General features: G+C 39.7%; 1 protein-coding gene across 1 annotated transcript in view; it reads left to right on the top strand.

Moving 5' to 3' along the window:
- Window positions 1–4259: 4259 nt before the first annotated feature.
- Window positions 4260–21249, top strand: part of LOC139645611 (obscurin-like protein 1) — a 33289-nt gene continuing 16299 nt past the window's right edge. Inside the window, exons 1-6 of the mRNA XM_071521381.1 lie at window positions 4260–5274; window positions 6943–7212; window positions 8538–8798; window positions 9623–9934; window positions 10061–10327; window positions 10872–11147. Of these exons, the coding sequence (XP_071377482.1) occupies window positions 4260–5274; window positions 6943–7212; window positions 8538–8798; window positions 9623–9934; window positions 10061–10327; window positions 10872–11147 (2401 nt within the window). The remainder of the gene's footprint in view (window positions 5275–6942; window positions 7213–8537; window positions 8799–9622; window positions 9935–10060; window positions 10328–10871; window positions 11148–21249) is intronic.

Here is a 21249-nt window from a genome sequence, read left to right on the forward strand (position 1 = left end):
TTAACATCATGCCCATTCAAATGTGGGGAAATGTTCCCACTCAGATATTTGTAAAATAGAAGTGTTAGTGTGCATGTCCAACCCAAATCGGGCTCAGGTGCAGGATAAAGTCACAAATTACAGCAAAATGGAAAGATATCCGCACACTGAATTTTAAGCGCCCAGCACGTTTATTGCAACGTTTTGACCGATATGGTCTTCTTCAGGCAGATATTTCACATCTAACATTTCTAGGATATAAAATAAACAGAATTTTTGTTGCTTTTATTTTGTTATATTTAGTCATGATGATTCTAATTGTGTCATCGATCATGCGTCGGCCATTCTCCTGCCTCCTCATTCCATTGGTTCCTTCCACAAATGAGTTGACACTACCAGATAGTTGCATTTTCAAATCCAACTATCGTCAAGCTGGCAGTAACTATGTTGATAGCTCTGTTCTTTACTGATTTGCATTGTAGACATATTTGTGTGAGTTTGTGCCCCCTGAAAAGTTTTGGACACACTACCCCCCAGAGTACAGCAATGGTTTCATAAATACTTTTCAGTAAATGACACATTAGGATTAGGACAATCCATCAACAGATGATCTACAGGTATACATGGCCACCAGTCACTGATGAAATGCTGAAAATGTTGAAACATTTTAAATGCTTCAAATATATGCCATGTTAGTGCCATGCTCTACCTATGAGGCTACACAGGACCAAATTTCATTCACTTTGAGTGGTTAGCATCATTGCTTCACATCTAATCACAATATCCAATATGACAAATTGGCTACATCAAATCAGTCCTCCTATATTTCCCTTTGAAAAAAAAAGATTATACTATTTTGTTGCATCATTCAGATTTGTGTTATATGTATTGTGGCATATCATGACTGCCACAGTAATACCCAATGCAATGCCAGCTTCCCTGTCAGCATGGATAGATGGTATACTGTACGTGATGGAGCATCTATCAACTTGCTAGATATTGTCTATCCACAGTATTACCATTTGGAAATGATTTATGTATAACTACCTTGTATCAGCTCTCACTATGACCTCATGTTTTTGACACTTCAAAGCAAATGCTACATTATAAAGTCCAGCAGTGATATAGCAGGCAAATTAAAAGGTGGATAAACTATATACTCCAGTCAGTGATGATCATGACGCAAACAACTACCCATATGAACAAAAACCTTTATATTTCCAAAATTTCTATTTATTTTCTTGATGAAACCTTATTTTCATGTAGCTGATATCAGTCAAATACTGCTTATGATAATCTAGAAAATGAATTTATATCAAAGATTTCTATTTGCTTAATAAGTTCGGTAAACTAAATTGACAAAGTGGGTAAATTGAACAGAAGTGGATTTCCTCTCTACTAAATCCCTTGTTATTAGTAAATTATAAGTACCACGGGGATCAAATGAGATGGGAGATTTGGCTCCTTAGGGAATCCACACAGAAAGTGTGTGTACAGATGCCCAGCCTGGGTAAAGTAGCAATTGAAAGAAGATTGACCGAAGATTGGCTGTTTTCAGCAGTGTGCCTTGTTCTCATAGGTAAATGTAAATGATGCATGAATGTTACAAATAGTGTCACATTTTTGCCTTTTGTGGAGTTATTGATCTAATATTTGCTATCCAATATGGTGCAATTTTTGGTTTCCTTAAATAAAACAGAAGACTAATTTCAAGTGGGACAGGAAGAGGTTTCCCTCCTGTTGAAATCTAAAGATGGAACTTTATGATACATGCTTAGTCGATCCACAGTATCTGTTATCAATACCTTGTTCTAACTTACTGTCAAGACTATGTGTCACTTCTGAATCAGAAAATGGAAGGGATTTATTGAAGATGAGCTTTAAAGATTTTTAAGGACCAGAAGCCTGCCCTTATCCTTAGTTTTTTATTGCAAGGTCTCAAGTAAGCTAAGCAGTCTGCCCTGTACTGGTCATCTAAGCCTATCTTTAGCCCATGCTAGCAAGTGAATGGAAGCGCCCGACTTATCTTCACTGCTGTCATCGAGGCTGCCGGTATTTTTAGGGGACAGCAGCAGCTGCAAAAGCATTTAACGGTCCTCCACGAACAATGACACTTGGGGTGTCTAAGGGCTGAACGCCACAGAGATTGGGGGACCACTCTGAAGTTGTGGAACGGGAGGCTGTAGTGGATACTGAAGTTCTTCTATCCTTGTTGCCAGACACAAGTCTGTAAAGATGTACTGACAAAGCACTTGGGACCTTTGAGGACAGCATTTGTTGGAAACTGAAGTCAACTTGGGACATTACTCAGCCTTTAGGAGACGGGTGACATTGCTCCTTAACTCGAAGGGAAATTGCGAGTGCGGAATGTATGTTGACGGTCGTTCCTGGGGACTGAAGCGAGGTAGGTCATGTGAGGGGTACGCAGCGCAGCTTCACAAGGGGCAAAGGTCATTCCAATTAAACCAGACGAGTAAACACAGGGGTTAATCTCCTCTCTTTAAACCTCCAGGGGGAATATTGAAGCCACTTTCAACGCATTGTCCAAAAGGATTTAATGAAATGTCTAGCAATGTGAAAAAATATTTTTATGCAACTTATAAAATGAATGTTAACATAATAGTTATCTAAACTATAGTAGTTATCCATCAAGTTCAAATTCAGGTCAAATGCATTTTAGTGACACACAGTCAGGACTAGGGAATTTGTTTCAGTTTTATGTGTTACAACACTTATAAAATGTCAGTGCAACTGGGATCATAAACACTATAGATAGACAGTACAAAGTGCAACATTGCCATACACATGCAATCAAGTGGATTTAGTCCAGTGATAGAAGATAGAATATATAAAATTATCCTAAACTTCCTCCACTACTTTAATATGAAGAAGAATTTCATTTTTTCCCTGTACAGTTCAGGGGTCAATTTGAAAAATATATTATAGAAAAATCACGATTGAGGCTATTTTTTGGTTTATGTTAGCATGCGTGTCATCTAAAGATTGACAACATTTTGAAAGGTGTGAGAGAATACAGGACATTCTGGTTCAATACTCCAAGATATGACCATGGGATTTATTGTACAAGTTAGTATGTTTGAACTAAAAAGTGGAACAAAGAGAAGCCTTCAAAAGATGTCCTAAGTGATCATATGTATGACAACAAGCTGGTTTGAAAAATAATAGGTACAGATTATGTTTCTTTGAGATAGTCTCTGCATCCAAGGGAACAAAATTTCAACACTCTGTGGGAGCTGTCCCAAAATACATAAACTCGAATGACAGATAGATGGCTTCTGGCAAGTTCACATGCCCATCAAGGCAAAGTTTTAGCTGCTGCAGGCAAACCTGAGAGGCAAATAATAAAACGAGATCATGCAAAATGGTCAAAAAGAGGATCAGAATTTTCAATGTGAATAGAATTACAACCTCAACTGTGAAGAGAATAACCTTTGGGTGTGGGATGATTGCCCTGCTGTTATTTATTTGGGAATATGACAGAGAAAACCAATTTTAACAGTGACATTTTAAGATGGAATTCTCTATCAGGGCTGCCAACAAAGGGTGTGATGGAGGCTTAGCATATTTTGACTGCAAGGTCTCTTGGGTGGGCATACTGTGAGTTCGGCCTGTGTTTGTATGAGCACGCGGGTTTCAGAGCGTTCTTTGTGATACCTGACACACACTCCCTCGCAGGTCTTTATTTAGGGCATACTATATTAAGCACTTTCCCATTGAAATACAGCACCAGCTGTGTTGGCTATGTGTTGTGGCTGCTTTTGCAATAGGACTAGGCTGCCCCCCCACCCCCCACAGCTAGCCTGTGCTTCTCTCACGCAGACAGATCTAATTCAATTAGCACTAATAATCATACCATCCGTTTGCACTCAAAACACATGGACATGAAGTGGGCAGAGGATGAGCTGATTAAATAATACTAGTATTTTCATTCATCCAAACTTACGGTACAAAGTGTATTATTCCTTATTATATGAGAAGGCTAAAATGAGAACCGTCTATTATTTATAAAATAATTTCATATACAGTAGAAGGATTTGGCTAAAATGTTATAATGTGAACACTTTTTACACTTAAAAACCCTTTTCTTTTTTCAGGTTATTAAACAAAGCTGTTTGATATTAATGTTGTTTCTTTTATTATTTTCTTTGTTTAGAAACTTGCACGGTGCAGAAGTTGGAGAGTCTTGCCCCAGTGAGTAAGAGCGACTTATTGCTCTCCTTGCCTGCTTAAGGTGAGGTGAGGCTGACAAAGAAGCAGAAATGGATGTGTTTGGGGGGGCACCACGTTTCTTGGCCTATCCAAGGCCTGTGGTGGTACAAAGCGGGACTGATGCAGTCCTCAAGTGTCAGATTGGTGGCGATCCAAGGCCTGCAGTTATCTGGGAGAGAAACAATGAAAAGATTGACCCACAGGGACAATACAGGGTCTTCGAGGATGGAAATGTTTACAATCTCATAATTTCGGCTGTAACCACAGAGGATAGTGGCCAGTACATATGCAAAGCAAAGAACAGCATTGGGGAAACATATGCCGCAGCCACATTAAAGGTGGAAGGTGAGGCACAAGAGATGGAGCTACGAGAGGAAAATAAGCCACGGTTCCTCATCAAACCCCTGTCCACTCGTGTCGGTCGTGGGGAAGATGCCGTCTTCTCTTGTAAGCTGTGGGGAAACCCACGGCCGGAGGTTGTATGGGAAAAGGATGGCAGGAAACTCAATGAAATCTTTGAAAGCACACATTTTAGTGTGGGCTACCAGGATGGCGGATGGTTCCAGCTCAAGATCTTTAAGACCCGTGCACCAGATGGTGGTGTATATACATGCAAAGCCAGGAACGAGTTCGGGGAGGGGTTGGCAGGAGCTGTGTTGCTAGTCGATGCAGGCCCAGGACACGAGGACGATGGAAATCGTAATGGTTACACAAATGGTCACTGGAAAGCCCACCAGGGCAAACAGAGGAGTGGCAGGCAGGTGTCAAATCGGCTCAAAGATGACACGGTGACCAAGTCAACTAAAGTGAAAATGTTTGCAGTGACAGAGGGCAAACATGCCAAATTCCGCTGCTTTGTGACTGGGAAACCCAAACCAGAAATAATCTGGAGGAAAGATGGCAGGCTGATATTGTCTGGAAGGCGTTATTTGTTGTATGAGGACAGGGAGGGATACTTCACACTAAAAGTGCTGTACTGTAAGCAGAAGGATAATGGAGTTTATGTTTGTGCTGCATCTAATACTGCGGGACAAACCCTCAGTGCTGTACACCTGTCTGTAAAGGGTAAGTCAAGATGATTTTCAATGGCTTTAGAATTTTTATGTTTTAGGAGAGATCTACCTGCGGTTGAAGATGAATTTGTCCACACAATTTGTTCGTCAATTACAACACAAGGTAAAAGATCTAATATAATCTAGTCATGGTAAGACTTGTTATCAAATGTTTAAAAAATGTGCATTCTCCAATAACCCCTACTTTGATAACTAATCCATCAACCAAAGTCATACGATAATGGATGTTCCCGCTTACAAATGCCAAATGAAGGGGTAAAAACAGGTAAAAATAGCTTTGCATCATCAATCAATAGCATTCATAAAAGGGCAGATTAACAAGCCAATTACCTGTAAATATAATCGGTAATCAAATTATTTGACACCTGCTACTTTAAAAGCAATTCAATCTTGGGTCCACTGGAGGATTAATCAAACGTCTTAATTATCTGAAATTTGACTCGAGAGATATCCAACTAACCAGGCCAAGTTCATCAGCTTGAGATGGACTCCAATAGCAGTACCAATGTCTGCAAAGTCACTTAGCTTGTGAAAGGTCTAGGGGCCGTCCATGTGATGGAAGTCTGTGGGGAGGGGATCAGATTTCTCACATGGCCCAGGGAAGTCCAAACTTATGGCACCAATAGAGAGCATTGTATCAGTCAGAGGTAGAGAAAATAACCCTGTGCAAGATTAGATTAATGCTCAGTTGCTAGAAAAGAGTGTCGGGGCAATTTCAAAAGTGATTGAAATTAGATAATGATGAGCGTGTTTCATCAGTTGTCTGTGTTTAATTGGACTCATTGAAACATTGGTAAGATCAGGAAATGGAGAGCTTTACACACAGACTACTAAATACAGTCCACATTCTTTTGTTTACAACTGTCTGGTCCTGTCTGATGGTGTCAGTTACAGACAGTTTATTTCCTATCCAACACCCCAATGTGTTAATGATCTTTCCATTCCTCAACTAAATGAGCCACTTGTCTCATGATTTTGCTTATCTTGTTTGCTTCACTGGTATTCACTACCAAATGTATTTCAATTTAGCATTTTGTAAGGGATTTATGTAGATAAAGGCAATTGATATAGTGGTATCAATATCATTTGATAGATGGGAATAAATATGAATGAATTATATCTCACTTTGGTTTAATGTTTTTTCAGTAGTTATTTCCCATAGGAGTTATTGAGGAGTCAATGACCACTGCCTGTATATTAAAGATCTTCTGAAATAATCAAATTATTTCTCTGCATTTTGGGATCACATAATCAATTAAGTTTGCTTATTTGCAATTTTTAATAAAGAAAAAATCTGGAAGAAAAAAAAAAACATGCTGCTGGTGAACACTCCAGGAGGGACATAATGTGGTAAGAGGTTGGTAGTCAACCAAATACCATGGGACAAGTATATTGAAAAGTTAAAATGTTAGACAGCATGTTACACTAAATACTGTACTACATAGGTATAAGGAATGCACACTGAATGCATACTAAAGTATACTAAAGGTTATGCTAAAGTGAAAGATTACTTTAACTTTTTATGCTCAATAAACATTTTCAAAATTTTCTAACTTTCTAAACTGACTTCCTAAGGTATCCTTAGGTTGACTTCCTCCTACACTAAAATATGTCATATTGCTTTAATCATACTGGTATTCTTCCTCCTCCTTAATGCCAGAGCCGCCTGTGCGGTTCAAGCAGCCTCTCATTGATCTAGAGGTATGGGAACGGGACTTGGCTGTTCTTGAGTGTGAGGTTCCAGAGGACTCTGTTCCCATCACGTGGTATCTGGAGGACAGACGACTGCAGCCAGGGGCCAAATATGGGATGGAGGAGTGGGGAACAAAACGGCGACTAACCATCCGTGACATCGGAGTCGATGACGATGGGATTTACCTCTGCGAGATGCCCGATGGGGGGAGGAGCATTGCAGAGGTAGCTGTGAAAGGTAAATCAGAAGCAGAAAATAAAATCACTTAATTTGCTAACTACAGCACAAATACAAGAATGTATCTTGGTGGCATTGGTGAGAAGACATATAGACTACTTGCATAGTGGCACAATACTAACCCACATGGTACAGGAACAACAGGACTTCACATATAGTGCAAGGGGACAGGACAAGATATACAATAGTCAGTAGACTATGTGGTACCTCCACTGTATTTTCATGTCAAATTATGATACAGAGTGGAATTGATATTATTTCATGATCATATCAGTTTGAAGTATTGATTTTGAACAGCAGGATAGACAGTTTCATCCAAATTCAGCCCTTCTTGATAAAAGGTGTTTACAGTTCAGAAAAGGATGCTAGTGAGTACATCAAGGGAAACCTGCACAATATTAAAACTCACCTCAATGAATGTACCATAGCTTTGGTTACATATTATGTACGTATACAACAAATATTTTTGTATCCAAAGATTCATTTTTTATGTGATGGATGTGTTTTATGTTTTGGCTGCTGATCTGAGTTGCAAGGTATTCTGCTGTTGTTGTTGTACATGGACGACAGAAAAAACAACATGCTTTTGGATGAATCATGACTTGATCTCAACTCAAATTGTGCCTCTGAGTTAAACCCTTAGGTTTGGCTGTTTTCCCTCTTTATTATTTTGAAACACGCCACAGTGCAATTGCAGCAGTTGGCACTGCCATTCTACCTAAACAGCAATTATCAATCACAACATCAAAAGCAAATTTAACTAGCGCACAGTTGCCTCACTTTGTTATCACTGGTATCAAAAGGTACTCTGTGTTGGATCCTTTCACCTCATCATCAAGACAGACGCCAATTTTTTTTTTGCCTATTTTGTCTCTCATCTGCTGTTCACAGATTGTACATGATATCTCTTTTGGACACTGCAACAGCATCAATGTAACACTAACACTAACGTCTAAATTTTGGATGTCAACTTGCTCTGTGAAAGCACACTTAGTGTGGTGTCAAAAATGGGTTTTCTACCACTGCCTGTAGGAAAACAATACTGAGTTTAAAATCTTTACGGATATTCAGACATCATTGCACTTTTTGGTCCGATGGTCCATGACATGATCATTGTCCTAGTTCCATGATATGGTAGTATTTTTCTGCATATTCTGCCTTTCATTTACAATATGGGAGTTCAAATCCAACTTAAAAACAGCTTAGGCACCACTATGTTGTTGTCCTCTTTCACCAAGAATTGTTGTGTTGTGAACTATCAAAATTGTGCTGAAGATTGATTTGATAGCCTTCGCTGATTTCATTTTCAATGTGTCTTCTTGCAGGCACAATAGTGCGGAAGCTTCCAAGAAAAGTGGATGTCTTAGAAGGAGAAAATGCTGCTTTTTGTGTTGAAGTGGAAGAAGAAGAGATGGACATACACTGGTACAAAGATGGCGTAGAGCTGCGGGAAACACACCAGACCATCCTGAAATCTTTTGGTCGAACTCACATCCTGGTTTTCGTCAACACAATGCCCCAGGACTCTGGCCTTGTGACCTTCTTTGTAGGCAGATCCAAGACCTCCTCTCAGCTAAGGGTGAAAGGTAGGGTCCTTATTTTGTATTTTATGGCATCACAAATGTAACATTGACAAAACTGCCTTAATTAAATTCTTCCAGCTACTTTTGGAATTGTACTATCAATCATTTCTATCCAAAAGGTGAATATGCCTATGTAACCACTGAAACTCTCCCTCAGTCTGCGTTGTGTGAGACAAGGGCCGTCACTCTCTTCAATTTCTGTGTGGACTTTTGTTGCCTGTTCAACACACATGGAAACCCATTGGTCATTCAAGTGGGCACAGCAATCTCTAGGCACAGCTCGTGGGCACAATCCTCTCGTACTGGCCAGAGCAATAATAATAGATGTACAGCATATATGAACAAATATATGTACCTGTTCAACACGCATGGAAACCCATTGGTCATTCATGTGGGCACAGCAATCTCTAGGCACAGCTCTACAGAAAAATTTGCAAATGTTAGCTTAGCCTACAAGCTAATGAGGCTAATTATAAATACTTTGACAAAAAACCAATTTAGCACATTCAAGTAAGTGCAATGCGATCGCCACATTCTGTCATCCAATCCAACATAATACCATGATAGCTGTGTCATTAAATTACGTGTTTTGACAGATATAACATAGTGATGTGCTCCGTACAACCTACCATGGGCACAGTCCTGTCATACTGGCACAGAGCTGACGTCACAACCGGAATTTCTATGCCGAGGAGAGGCCCGCCGACCAATGAGAATCCACAAAACATAGACAACTTAAATGTGACTGGTTAATATCCTGGCAGGGTGGAATCAACAAGAAAACTCTGTTACACCTACAAGCGTAATCGTTTTCTCTTTTGTTTCAGCGGCCAGACATTGTCCTCCCAGTTGTCCAGTGGGTGTGCAGATCAACACAGAGCGTGCTAATGCCGCTCTTCTCTCCTGGGTTCCTGCTCAGGACTCACGAAAGAACCCTCCATCTGGATATGTGCTTGAGAGACAGGAAGTGGGCACTGGCTCGCAGGAGTGGCTACAGTGCCTGACCACTGACTCTGCCACCTCTGTGGAGATCCTTGGTGACAGCGTTCCATGTGAAGCCGATTATCGATTTCGCATTTGCAGTGTGAACAAATATGGCAAGAGCAACAATGTTGAGTTCCCAAGAGCAGTTCACTTAGGTAAATCAAGCTCAGTTATACTAAAATCATTATGGTGTATGTTTTTTTTATTTGGATTCCAGGAATAATTGAATTATGAAAAATATTGCTTGCTAAATAATGAATAAAACTGATTTTGTCTTCCAGTCCCAGTGGCCAGAATACAAGCCCCTCTACAGGATGCCTTGGTGCCAGAGGGTCAAGATGCCTGCTTCTCTATTGAGCTCTCTGCTTCAGTCATTGGGACATGGTTCTTAAACGGTACTCAGCTTCAGGAGGATGAACGTTATTCCATGCGTCGGTCACGAACACACCAATCTCTTCGCATTCGAGGAGTACGCGACACAGACAATGGAGCCGAGATTACATTCATTGCCTATGGTATTCGGGATTCTGCAGCATTATACATTCAAGGTATGTATTAGTAACTTTTATAACTTGCATGTGTAAGCATCTTTTTGGGATTCCAAAATTGGTTGTGGCAACTCAAGCCTTTCTGAAACTTAAAGGTCCAGTGCAATGAGAACTGCATTGCTCAATTTCATGGTAGAATTTAACAAAGGACCTATTAATGTAAAGTTTCCCAAATTATTATAGGCTAATTGTCAACATTGTGGAAATTTGATTAACGAACTTTGAAAAACTCTCCCTCTTGTTGTCAACCGAATCAAACAGATTTAAAATTCCAAACTACTTCCTGGTGTAAATGATGCCACCTACACCAAGGTTTGAATGAATGCTCTGATTGGTTGACAGTATGCATAGTTAATCAGGTATCCCATAGTCTGTCAGACAATAGGCAGCCAGCTATTTGCCAAACTAATTAAAATTGCATTACAAAAAAAACAGAAATGATGGCTCTAACACCATAAGACAAGATTAACTTATAACTCAATATCATTATTCACTCTGACAAGGCATAATCAGTGATTTCTCATAGTTTTTCCAAAATTTGCAGCTCCTCTTGTGAAGTTTTCACCACTGTCAGAAATGGATCGTAATAAATTTATAGAAGTTGGGAACCCCATTGTGCTCTACTGTGAGCTGTCAGACCCTGCAGCTCCAGTGCATTGGTACAAGAATGGGGTGGAATTACAAACAGTGGAAGGTCTTCATATCCAATCAGAGGGCACCATGAGAAGAATCGTCATCCAATCAGCAGAGTTCTCACATTCGGGAGTGTACTGCTGTGATGCCATTGATGATGTCATCAGATTCAATGTGGAAGTAGAGGGTGAGTGGCAAATGCTTCTTGCAAAAGTAATTTCTGTAATTTCTGTCACAGTGACTAACATTCTTTATTGTGACCTTTTAAACTTTTTGTGATCTTTTTTTATGCAAAAATGCATTTAATCTTCCCTTATAAAGTCTGACATATCAAAACAAACAGTAAATAACACTTAAGACCATGCAGACCTAACAAACAATCATAATATCTTAACATCTATAGCCCCACCTGTGAGGTTTTCAGCAATTCCAGATGCTGAGAAGAACAAGACTATCCAAGCAGGCTGCCCCATTGTTTTACAATGTGAGCTCTCAGATCCCTCTGCCCAGGTGCACTGGTACAAGGATGGGTCAAAGCTCCTTCCTCAAACTGGAGTAGATATTCTAACGGACGGCTTGGCGAGGACATTGATTGTCCAGTCTGCAGAATCTTTCCACTCTGGGTTATACAGCTGCAAGACAAAGGGTGACACCATCATGTTCAGTGTGGACATCAAAGGTGATTTGAAGTTTTACTTTAAGCAATATCAGATTAACAAGCTCCTTCTCAGCAAAGCTACTAACTGTGATGACACTCTTGTATGCTGTCTGTTGCCCTTCTTCTTGCCACCTTTTAAAAGTGTAGCTATATTGTCACCTTTTCTTACAATAGAGCATGTTGTTGTCCATTTGTCTTACGCCAGTGAAACCTCAACTGAATTCATTAAATTTAGGTCATGAAATTATGATTAATGTTGAGGACTGGCATGTAAGGTTGACCTAAGGTTGATCTAAGATCTAAACATATCTATAGCTCCACCTGTGAAGTTCTCAGCAACTGCAGAGGAAATGAGGACCAAGTCCATCGAAGCAGGCTGTCCCATTGTACTCCAGTGTGTGGTCTCGGACCCCGAGGTGCACGTTTGCTGGTACAAGGGTGGGATGCAGCTCATTCCAAACTCTGGATTAGAAATCCACTCAGAGGGCAACACAAGGACCTTAGTTGTTCAGTCAGCAGAACTGTCCCATTCGGGTGTGTACAGTTGCACCACAGAGGATGATACCATGGAGTTTCAAGTGGAAATCAAAGGTGACTTTACACTTTTTCTCTTGTGCGAGAATAATGTAACCCCAACTCCTCTTTCTAGATGCCACTAATAATCCCTGCTTTCTACTGTATGTGTTTTGAGAGAGTCCTTCATGCACATAGTCCCAAAGAACTGTTAACACATTAGGTTATTACTATCTGGCATCATTTGTTTTGTGATTGCTGTGGCTCTCCATGAATGTACTTGAAAATTCTCCAAAGTCCTTTCCATCTTCTACTCACCAGACCAGTTTTTGCAAGTTATCCATTTCCACAGCCTTGATTTTATTTAGTCTGTCCTGAATTCCCAATGCTAGCTATACCAGTGAAGTTCTCAGCTATCTTTGAAGTTGAGAGAGCCAAGTCACTTGAGGCGGGCAGACCTTTTGAACTGGAATGTGAGGTTGCAGACCCCACTACGCATGTCGGCTGGTACAAAGATGGGGTAAAGCTCTTCCCGCAGAATGGGTGGGATATGTATTGTAATGGCACTTTGAGGAGACTCACTATCCCATCCGCTGAGTTCTTTCACTCAGGGCTGTACAGCTGTGAAACCTCTGATGACACTATCCATTTCACTGTGGATATCAAAGGTGATTTTTTTTATTTGTTGAATCTTAGAGTAATCCCTAGAGTTTTCTGGAGACTAGATGCAACTAACAGTTACGGTATGCATATCTGTCTGTCTGTGTTAAAGTGCTGTTTTGTGTGAAGTTGCATCTGTTTCTTAAATCATAGAACAATTAACCTTGAAATACATAATTTCTTGACTGAGAATATGAAACTACTTTGTAATGCTATATGAGTTCACCTCTTTGAAGCTGGTCTGAGAAATTACAGATTAGTCCATTTGGGGAAGCTGAACCTATAGCTCTTCTCTTAATCAAATGTAGCTATGCACTGTAAAGTCCACAATTATAATATGAATACTCATCTTTAGCTCCAACATTGCCATCATCACCCTCACTGGAGATTGTGAAGAGCCAGTCACTTGAAGCAACCTGCCCCATTGAACTGCCCTGTGAAATCTCAGACCCTGCTGCCCAGGTGTCGTGGCAGGACGATGAAGAACATGAGGCTAAAAGTGAGCCTGACTTTGAAATGGGAGACGTCAAGAAGACCCTTGTTATTGAACCAACTCACCCTTCCAACTCTGGGGCATACTATTGTGCAACAGCGGATGATGTTGCACAGTTAATTGTACAAAATCAAGGTGATTTTTTGTTAAATGTTGTGTTTTCTATTTCAGTTGTAACTAACTCTCTTTCTGTAACTGTTGGATTGGCCTCTTACCTGTTCTTACCATACGGAGCTAATATCTGTGACAATTTTTTAGCCATTTGACAGTATTCAGAATGACTTACACTACAATTATCCCCCAAAATGATCATCTGTAGCGCCACCTGAAACATATCTGCTTGGTCCTGAATTGGAGAAGGCAGAGTCCATAGAAGCACGGTGCCCAATTGTTCGGCAATTTGAGATTTCAGATCCCATTGCCAAAGCCTGTTGGTACAAAGATGGAACCCAGATCTACCCAAAAAGAGAACTTGATGGTGAATCAGAGAGCAGCAGGCCAACTTTGCTCCTCCAGTCAGATGGCTTATCCTGTGATGGGAGGTTTGGCTGTGAAAGAACTGGTGATGCGCAGTTTAATGTGGACATGAAAGGTGGTGTTCCACATACATTGTATCTGCACAATTAAGAATCATTCAAAAATATTTAGCTATATCTGAAGCTATCACCCAGCTCATTGTTTTCTCTTTGGCACAGCAGAACAGTGTCACTCTGGTGATGAGAGTGGTGAGATAGCTGACGCATCTTCCCAATACACTGTGGATGTCAAAGGTGATTTGATATATTTCAACATTAGTCATCCATTTTAACCCAGCACATACATGCCACTAACAATAGTGGTGTATTTTATTGTTAGTATATTCTCCTGAGGCATCTATAAAATATATATTTTCCTTTTCAAAAATGCTTTAAGTCATATTGTCATCCCTGATCTCATATCATTTCCTGCTGTTTTTGGCTCTTAAACATGGGTGTTTTCTGAGCTGCTCTTCATACTAACATATATGTTGTGTTTGTGACCTCATTCTTCATTGTAACAATCATCTTTGTATGCTTGTAACAAGCAGCTTTCAACTCTTGAAGCCCATCTTATGTCTTATTCATCACCAGATCCTCTCATTCACGTTGCTGCCCTGAACCTCTCCCCGTTGCAATGACAAAAAAGGAGAAAATTTATGTACTTAATGGATATTTTCTCAATGGAATTAGTAAGTGTTAGTGCACAGATTCATGGTATTAAAATATTGGGAGTCTACTGTAGTGGTAAAATAGTACTGATTGTCCTCAATCCCAGACCAAACCTGGTCGCCCTTCTTAAGTGTTTGTCTTTGCAATGGATTATCCCATAACTCCTTCATGCTAACCCACAGTGATGTTGAGTTCTATTTTGAGAGGAACTATTGAGGCCAACAACCACTGAAAACCTTTCTCTGTGTACATCACAATGCCTATAGCTACACCGCCAGGGCTCTCATCTGACCAAGAGAAGAACAAGTCCATTGAGGAGGCTTACCCTGTTGAAGATGACTGCAGGTCCTCAGACCCAAATTCAGAGATCTTCTGCAGCAAGAGAGGAGAACCTCAGACATATGAAGAACATTCCAGGCAAAAGCCAACCCTTCAGTCAACATGTCAGTATAACACTGAACAGACTACAATTGTCCATTCAGAGGAGCTCTCCGACAATCAACAAACAGTAAATGTCCATTCTGTGGAGTATTGTAACTCTATACAGCCAACAATAGTCCAATCTGACATGCACCATCGCTCTGTACAGCCTACAGAAGAACACACTGAAGAATTCATTTACTACATACAGCATGCAATAGACCCATTGGAAGAGCTTGAAAATTCCCTACAGACAGCAACTGTTCAGTCAGAGGAGTTTTGTAATTTTCTGCAAACTGCAATTGTCCAACCAGAGGAGTACTCCAAGTCCAGCAACACAAGAACTGCAAAATCAAAGGAGCTACATAGCTCCAAACAGACTGCAACTGTCCACTCAGAGGAGCTCTGTAAACCCTTTCATACTGCAACTGCCCAGTCAGAGGAACTCTGTAACCACTTAGAGACTGCAACTGTCCAATCAGAGGAGCTCTGTAAACCCTTACATACTGCAACTGCCCAGTCAGAGGAACTCTGTAACCACTTAGAGACTGCAACTGTCCAATCAGAGGAGCTCTGTAATTGCTTACAGACTGCAACTGTCCAATCAGAGGACCCCTGTAACTCCTTATGGATTGCAAATGTCCAATCAGAGGAGCTCTATAACTCCATGCAAACTTCAGCTGTCCAGTCAGAGGAGGTCCATAACTGCTTACAGACTGCAACTGTCCAATCAGAGGAGCTCTGTAACTCCCTTGAGACAGCATCCCTTCAGTCAAAGGATTTATCTCAGCAGGCAGCAACTGTCCAATCAGGGGAGTTCGATAACTTGCTGCAGTCTACAGCTGTCAAATCGGATTACCTCTATCACACAGGGCAAACAGTACCTATCCAATCAGAGATGCAGTATCACTCCATGCAGGAAACAACAGTCCAAGCAGAGGACTTTTATCACACTATGGAGACAACAGAGGACCAAGAAGACAGCACAATTAACTCTGAGCAAAGATCATCTACCCTGTCATCAGAGCCATATTATGTCAAGCAGACATCCACTGTCCAATCAGAAGATATCTATCTATCAAGGACATGTGACAGTCACTGGGGTGATGATGTCATTGCAATTAAGGTGGCTGTCGAAGGTGATTTAAATGGTTAGCATTATCAAACAAGAAAATGGATGGGCACAATGTTGATATTGTGTAAAATCAAGAGATTGTTTATTGCAATCCTTGACATTTTGACAATTTCTGCATTTACTTACTCAATTTATTACTAAAACAACTTAAAGTAGTCAATGTGAAATTTTGAGCTTGGGTGGTCTGTGCCTTTTTGATAGCTAGTGAAAAGAGTAAATATATTAGCTCCAAATCCTAACTTGAATGCCTAGCTATCTCAAATCTAACCAAAAATTCCTCCTGTTAAAACACTAATATCACATATCTGTGCATCAAGATATATCTATTTTAAGGACTTAGGCTAATTAGTGCTAATTAATTTGACTCTTGATAGGTATTGGCATGACTAATCTCGGTTGTGAGAATTTGCTCTTCTGTTGGAGGCATAATTTGTGTTGTAGCTAATAACAGTGATGCAATTCTCTCTTGATGTCACCTCAAACATTCCCAGCTCCACCTGTGAGAATTACAACACCGTGTGAGGCTGAGAGGAACAAGTCCGTTGAAGTTGGTGATCCCATAGTTCTGCAATGTGAGATATCAGATCCTCACGCTCAAGTTACTTGGTACAAGGATGGCATAGAGCTACTTGAAGCAATCGGGCAAGACATGCGGTCAGAAGGTTCCGTAAGAATATTGGCTTTCCAATCAGCGATGCTGTCTCATGCAGGGGTTTACAGCTGCAAGACAACAGATGATGCAATGCAGTTTCATGTGGATGTTAAAGGTGATACAAGTTGTTTTCTTCTGTTTTGTGCTTATATATTGGTGAAGGTAGATAAGTGCATCCAATGTGCTTTTGCTCAGCAAATGAAAACAAAGGGATGTAAGTTTTCAATTCAGGACATGGAAAAAAATATTCCTTGGCATAAAGAAAAATCAACCTGAAAAAAAAATGCATTCTACATTTCAAAATGAACTTTTTTGACTGTTATAGAATTGAGACCATAAAATCTCAACATTCATTCTGCTCTCTTAGAGCTAATGCAAAGTAGATGTGGGGCTCTATGAATACCATAGATGGGGTCAAAGTACAAAGGCTTTGCTCCCACATCATTAAATAAAATACATAGAACCACCAGCTTCTGCTTCATTAACAAACTTAAAATTGGGTCCAAACTTTTACTATTTAAAAAACGTAAAAAATGTTTTTTAATTGTAACTGTAAATTTTATTTGGGCTTGAATCTTCATTTACAAGTGACCATTTGTTGTCTGTGGCATTCAGTTATCTTTATTAGTCCAAGTTTAAGATCTTTTTCACGTTTATTAACTGCACAAGGTACAGTTAAAAAACTGTACCTTCTTCCATAAACACTGGTTCACAATCTTGGGTGAGGATACAAGATTTGTAAAATGACAGTGTAATATGCTGCTATCAAAGCTTCAGTTTTAGGGGATTGTGCTTTGCTAAATTTGGCATAATAACAATACTGTTTCATTAACCAATTATATTTTTTATATTCAATCCTGTAGCTCAACTTCTGAAGTTTTCAGCTATATCTGAAGCTGACCAGAAAAAGACGGTCATGGCAGGCTGTCCCATTGTTCTACAATGTGAGCTCTCAGACCCCATTGGACAAGCCTATTGGTACAAGGATGGAACAAAGCTCCTACCTCAAAATGAAGTAGACATCAGATCAGACGGAAATTTGAGGAGTCTAGTTGTCCAGTCAGCAGAGCAGGCTCACTCTGGAGTATACCATTGTGAGACAAAGGATGATGACATCCAATTCACTGTGGAAGTAAAAGGTGACACTCAGAAACTCTCCAATACCTAATCTGTCTTGCACTGGCAACTAACTATGACAGCTGGTGGTTTATTCATGTTTGGCTGATCACCTAACAGAAGATTTCATTTTTCTGCTTCCCTAATGTGTACACCAACATTTCTAAAGATGTAAAGCACCAGCTTCCCATATAGTAATAGTTTGACCAATTTAACTGATCCAAGTGGATAAAACAAAGACAAAAATAGTTAACTTGAAGACATGATCTTGTATTTAAAGTCAGTAAGTTATACTATGCAGAATAGAGTTAGGGTAAGTCATACATGGTATGAATACAGTATACCAACACTTAACGACCCCCAATAACAACCAATCATTATGCCCATTTTGATTATACTTTTAGATTTAATGACTAAAAACACATCTTAACTTCAAAATATACCAACTTGCAGCTACTTATTATGCATGTAAAATGTCTTAAGAAGACTAACAGTTGGTCTGTCTTAATCTTTTTCATTAAGGACACTAATGTCTGTGCATTGAACACAGCTGCCTTAACCCTAATGCAAGCATTTCTTCATAACTTCCTGCTTGTATCTTGCCAACTGGGCTTTTCATGTCGGTGTATCAAAATTGTGGAACACTTTGAATTTGCACAATTTGATTCTTGCACTTCCTGCTCTTTGGTTGAATTATTGTTTTTCTTTATGTCTTTGTTGAGTCAGGTTTATTGTGTTTATGTTGTTCTGTCAAGTCTACTTTGTTCTGAGGGACTTTTCTCTCTTTTTGCTGCATTGGGTACATTTTATTTGCTGTCTTGAACTTCTTTGCAGTTGAATAGAAGTTAGTTATTTGAAATCAGTACAGAGAATTACTTTTATTAAAACATTATTTTTGCGATCACTAAAACCTATAGCTCTACCTGCGAAGTTCTCAGAGCTTCCAGAGACTGAGAGGAACAAGTCCATCCGAGAAGGCTCCCCTATTGTTCTCTACTGTGAACTCTCTCATGATCCTACTACTCATGTCAGCTGGTACAAGGATGGGATTGAACTCCTACTACAAAGTGACGTAGAAATACAGTCAGATGGTCTAACAAGGACGCTATTCATCCATTCAGCTGACAGCACATATGGTGGCACCTATGAATGTTCAACAGAAGATGACACCATCACGTTTAAAGTGGACATCAAAGGTGATTTATTTCTATCTTGTACTATCTTACTACTATATATAGCCTACCACAAGCTTGAGTATCACTTTCACAAGTAAACCATATGATTTACCACTAACCCTTACTACACAAATTTTGTCCTTCTCAAATTTGCTGAAGAATGTTTGATCCATCTTGTTCTATGGTGTGAATGGAGATTAACAAAATGTAGCCTATTTCCTTTTGAATGTTCATGGGTACATGATATGACTGACTGAACACAGTGTTTTGACCAATTTTGACTAATTCTCTTATTCCAAACCTTCCTCTACATCCCAATACTTTTTAGACCGATCGCCAAAGATCATGCCAATCCCTACATCAGAAAGATACAAGTCCATTGCAATTGGTTCTCCAATAATTCTCCAGTGTGAGCTCCCAGACCCCATTGCCCAGGTTTCCTGGTTTAAAGATGAGGTGGAGCTTTTTTCCAAAACTGGCCTTGATATGAAAAGAGATGGCAGCTTCAGGAAGCTAATGATTCATTTCGCTAAGGTCTCTGACTCTGGCCTCTACAGCTGTAGTCTTGCTGATGATGTTGTGACATTCCAGGTGGAGGTCCAAGGTGATTTTTTGTGTTTATTGCTCTTATCAATAATCGTCTAGGTGTGGTATGAACATAATTTTAGCCTTACAAGTTTAGCCAACAAGTTACCTTTAAATTAAACTAAATTAAAACTAAAACTACATTTTCCCTCACCCTGCACCTCTTTGCAAAATAACTCTTGAAAACCTCTGACTTAAAGGTCCCATATTCTACACTTTCCAGTGTTTTATTTTCTGTATGTCTTGAGGTCCATTCAAAGCTGTTTGTATGGTGTCATGTACCAAAAACACTCTCAATCCATTTTTACACGTTCATTTTCCAGCATCTCTGTTGTTGTTGTTGTTGTTTCTGTTGCTGTGCCTTTAAGGCTCATTAACGACCCCTCTGTTCTGATTGGCTTACCGTTTCAAGAGTGTAACGTGAGACACCACAGAGCCGGCAGCTGCAGACAGCAAGAGGCAGGGAAAACTCTCCGGCAAAAAACATTTTGTTAAACTATTATTTCTTACAACAATGATAATGAGCGTATCTTTGTGACGCCACAAAGTTACGTAAGTCCAAACGGCTCGTTTAGAGGTTTTCTAATGTGGATTGTGTGGATTTAGTTGGCAACCGTGCGTTTTGATAATTTCACAATGTTTACATAGCACATCCAACTCCTTTATAATAAAAGAGGCAAGGGAAATCCTGTTTTACACGATATGGGACCTTTAAAGCTGAGACACAGTTTATTTTTGTAACACTGTATGTAAATACGTGGAACTCCCCATATGTACTAAAAATAACCAAACCAAAATTAGATGATGTGCACAACAATGTTAAATGATGTTCTGACATCTTAAAAACAGTGCTCTTTAAATCTTTTAGAAACCCCTCCAGCCACTCCTGTGAGGTTTTCAACACTTCCAGAAGTCGCAAGAAACAAATTTGTTGAAGCAGGCTCCCCGATTATGCTGCAGTGTGAAGTTTCAGAGTCTACTGCCCAAGTCTATTGGCACAAGGATGGAGTAGAGCTACTCCCACAGAGCGAACTTGACATCCAAGCAGAAGGAAAACTGAGGGCAGTGGTGATTAAATCAGCAGAAGTCAGACACTCTGGGGTGTACAGCTGTGACGCTGCAGATGACCATATAGAATTCAAGGTGGATGTTGCAGGTGATATAAGTATTTTGAGTTTTGTCAAAATCACTAACTTCTTTCAATTAATGCTTGGCTATTGGAGCAAGCTATGAGCTATATATTTTCTTTCATATTATTCCTAATGTATACTTGTAGCCATTTACTTACTTGACACTTACTACTAAGTACTTACTTACTTGATTCTGGTGAATATAGTAGGACCTGATAGAATATTTCACATTGTGGTCATTTGCACTTAAAAGTGATCGTGGATTAGTACATAAGGGATCTAAGATAGTTTAAAAACATAACACCAGTGACATGCGGGTCCTATCTCATTCTTGCCTTTATAGGAGAGAATACCTCAGACTGCACTTTGAGACACTGTTCTGTATTTCTAATTTTGACACCATAGAAGTTAAAATGGAATTTTCAAGAAATCTGGTGATTTTCCTGCATTTTTGATGTGTTTAAAATACATCTGTATAAACACTGTAAGTCTATAACAGTGATACATCTGCAACAAATAGGCTAACTGGCAAATAGCTCAAAAACAAAGAGGAAAAGATCCTGAA

The sequence above is a fragment of the Centroberyx affinis genome, unplaced genomic scaffold, assembly GCF_046629955.1.
Source record: "Centroberyx affinis isolate AG114_WGS23_722 - 3 ecotype Tasmania unplaced genomic scaffold, CSIRO-AGI_Caff_v1 ptg000886l_1, whole genome shotgun sequence".
NCBI classification, from domain to species: Eukaryota; Metazoa; Chordata; class Actinopteri; order Beryciformes; family Berycidae; genus Centroberyx; species Centroberyx affinis.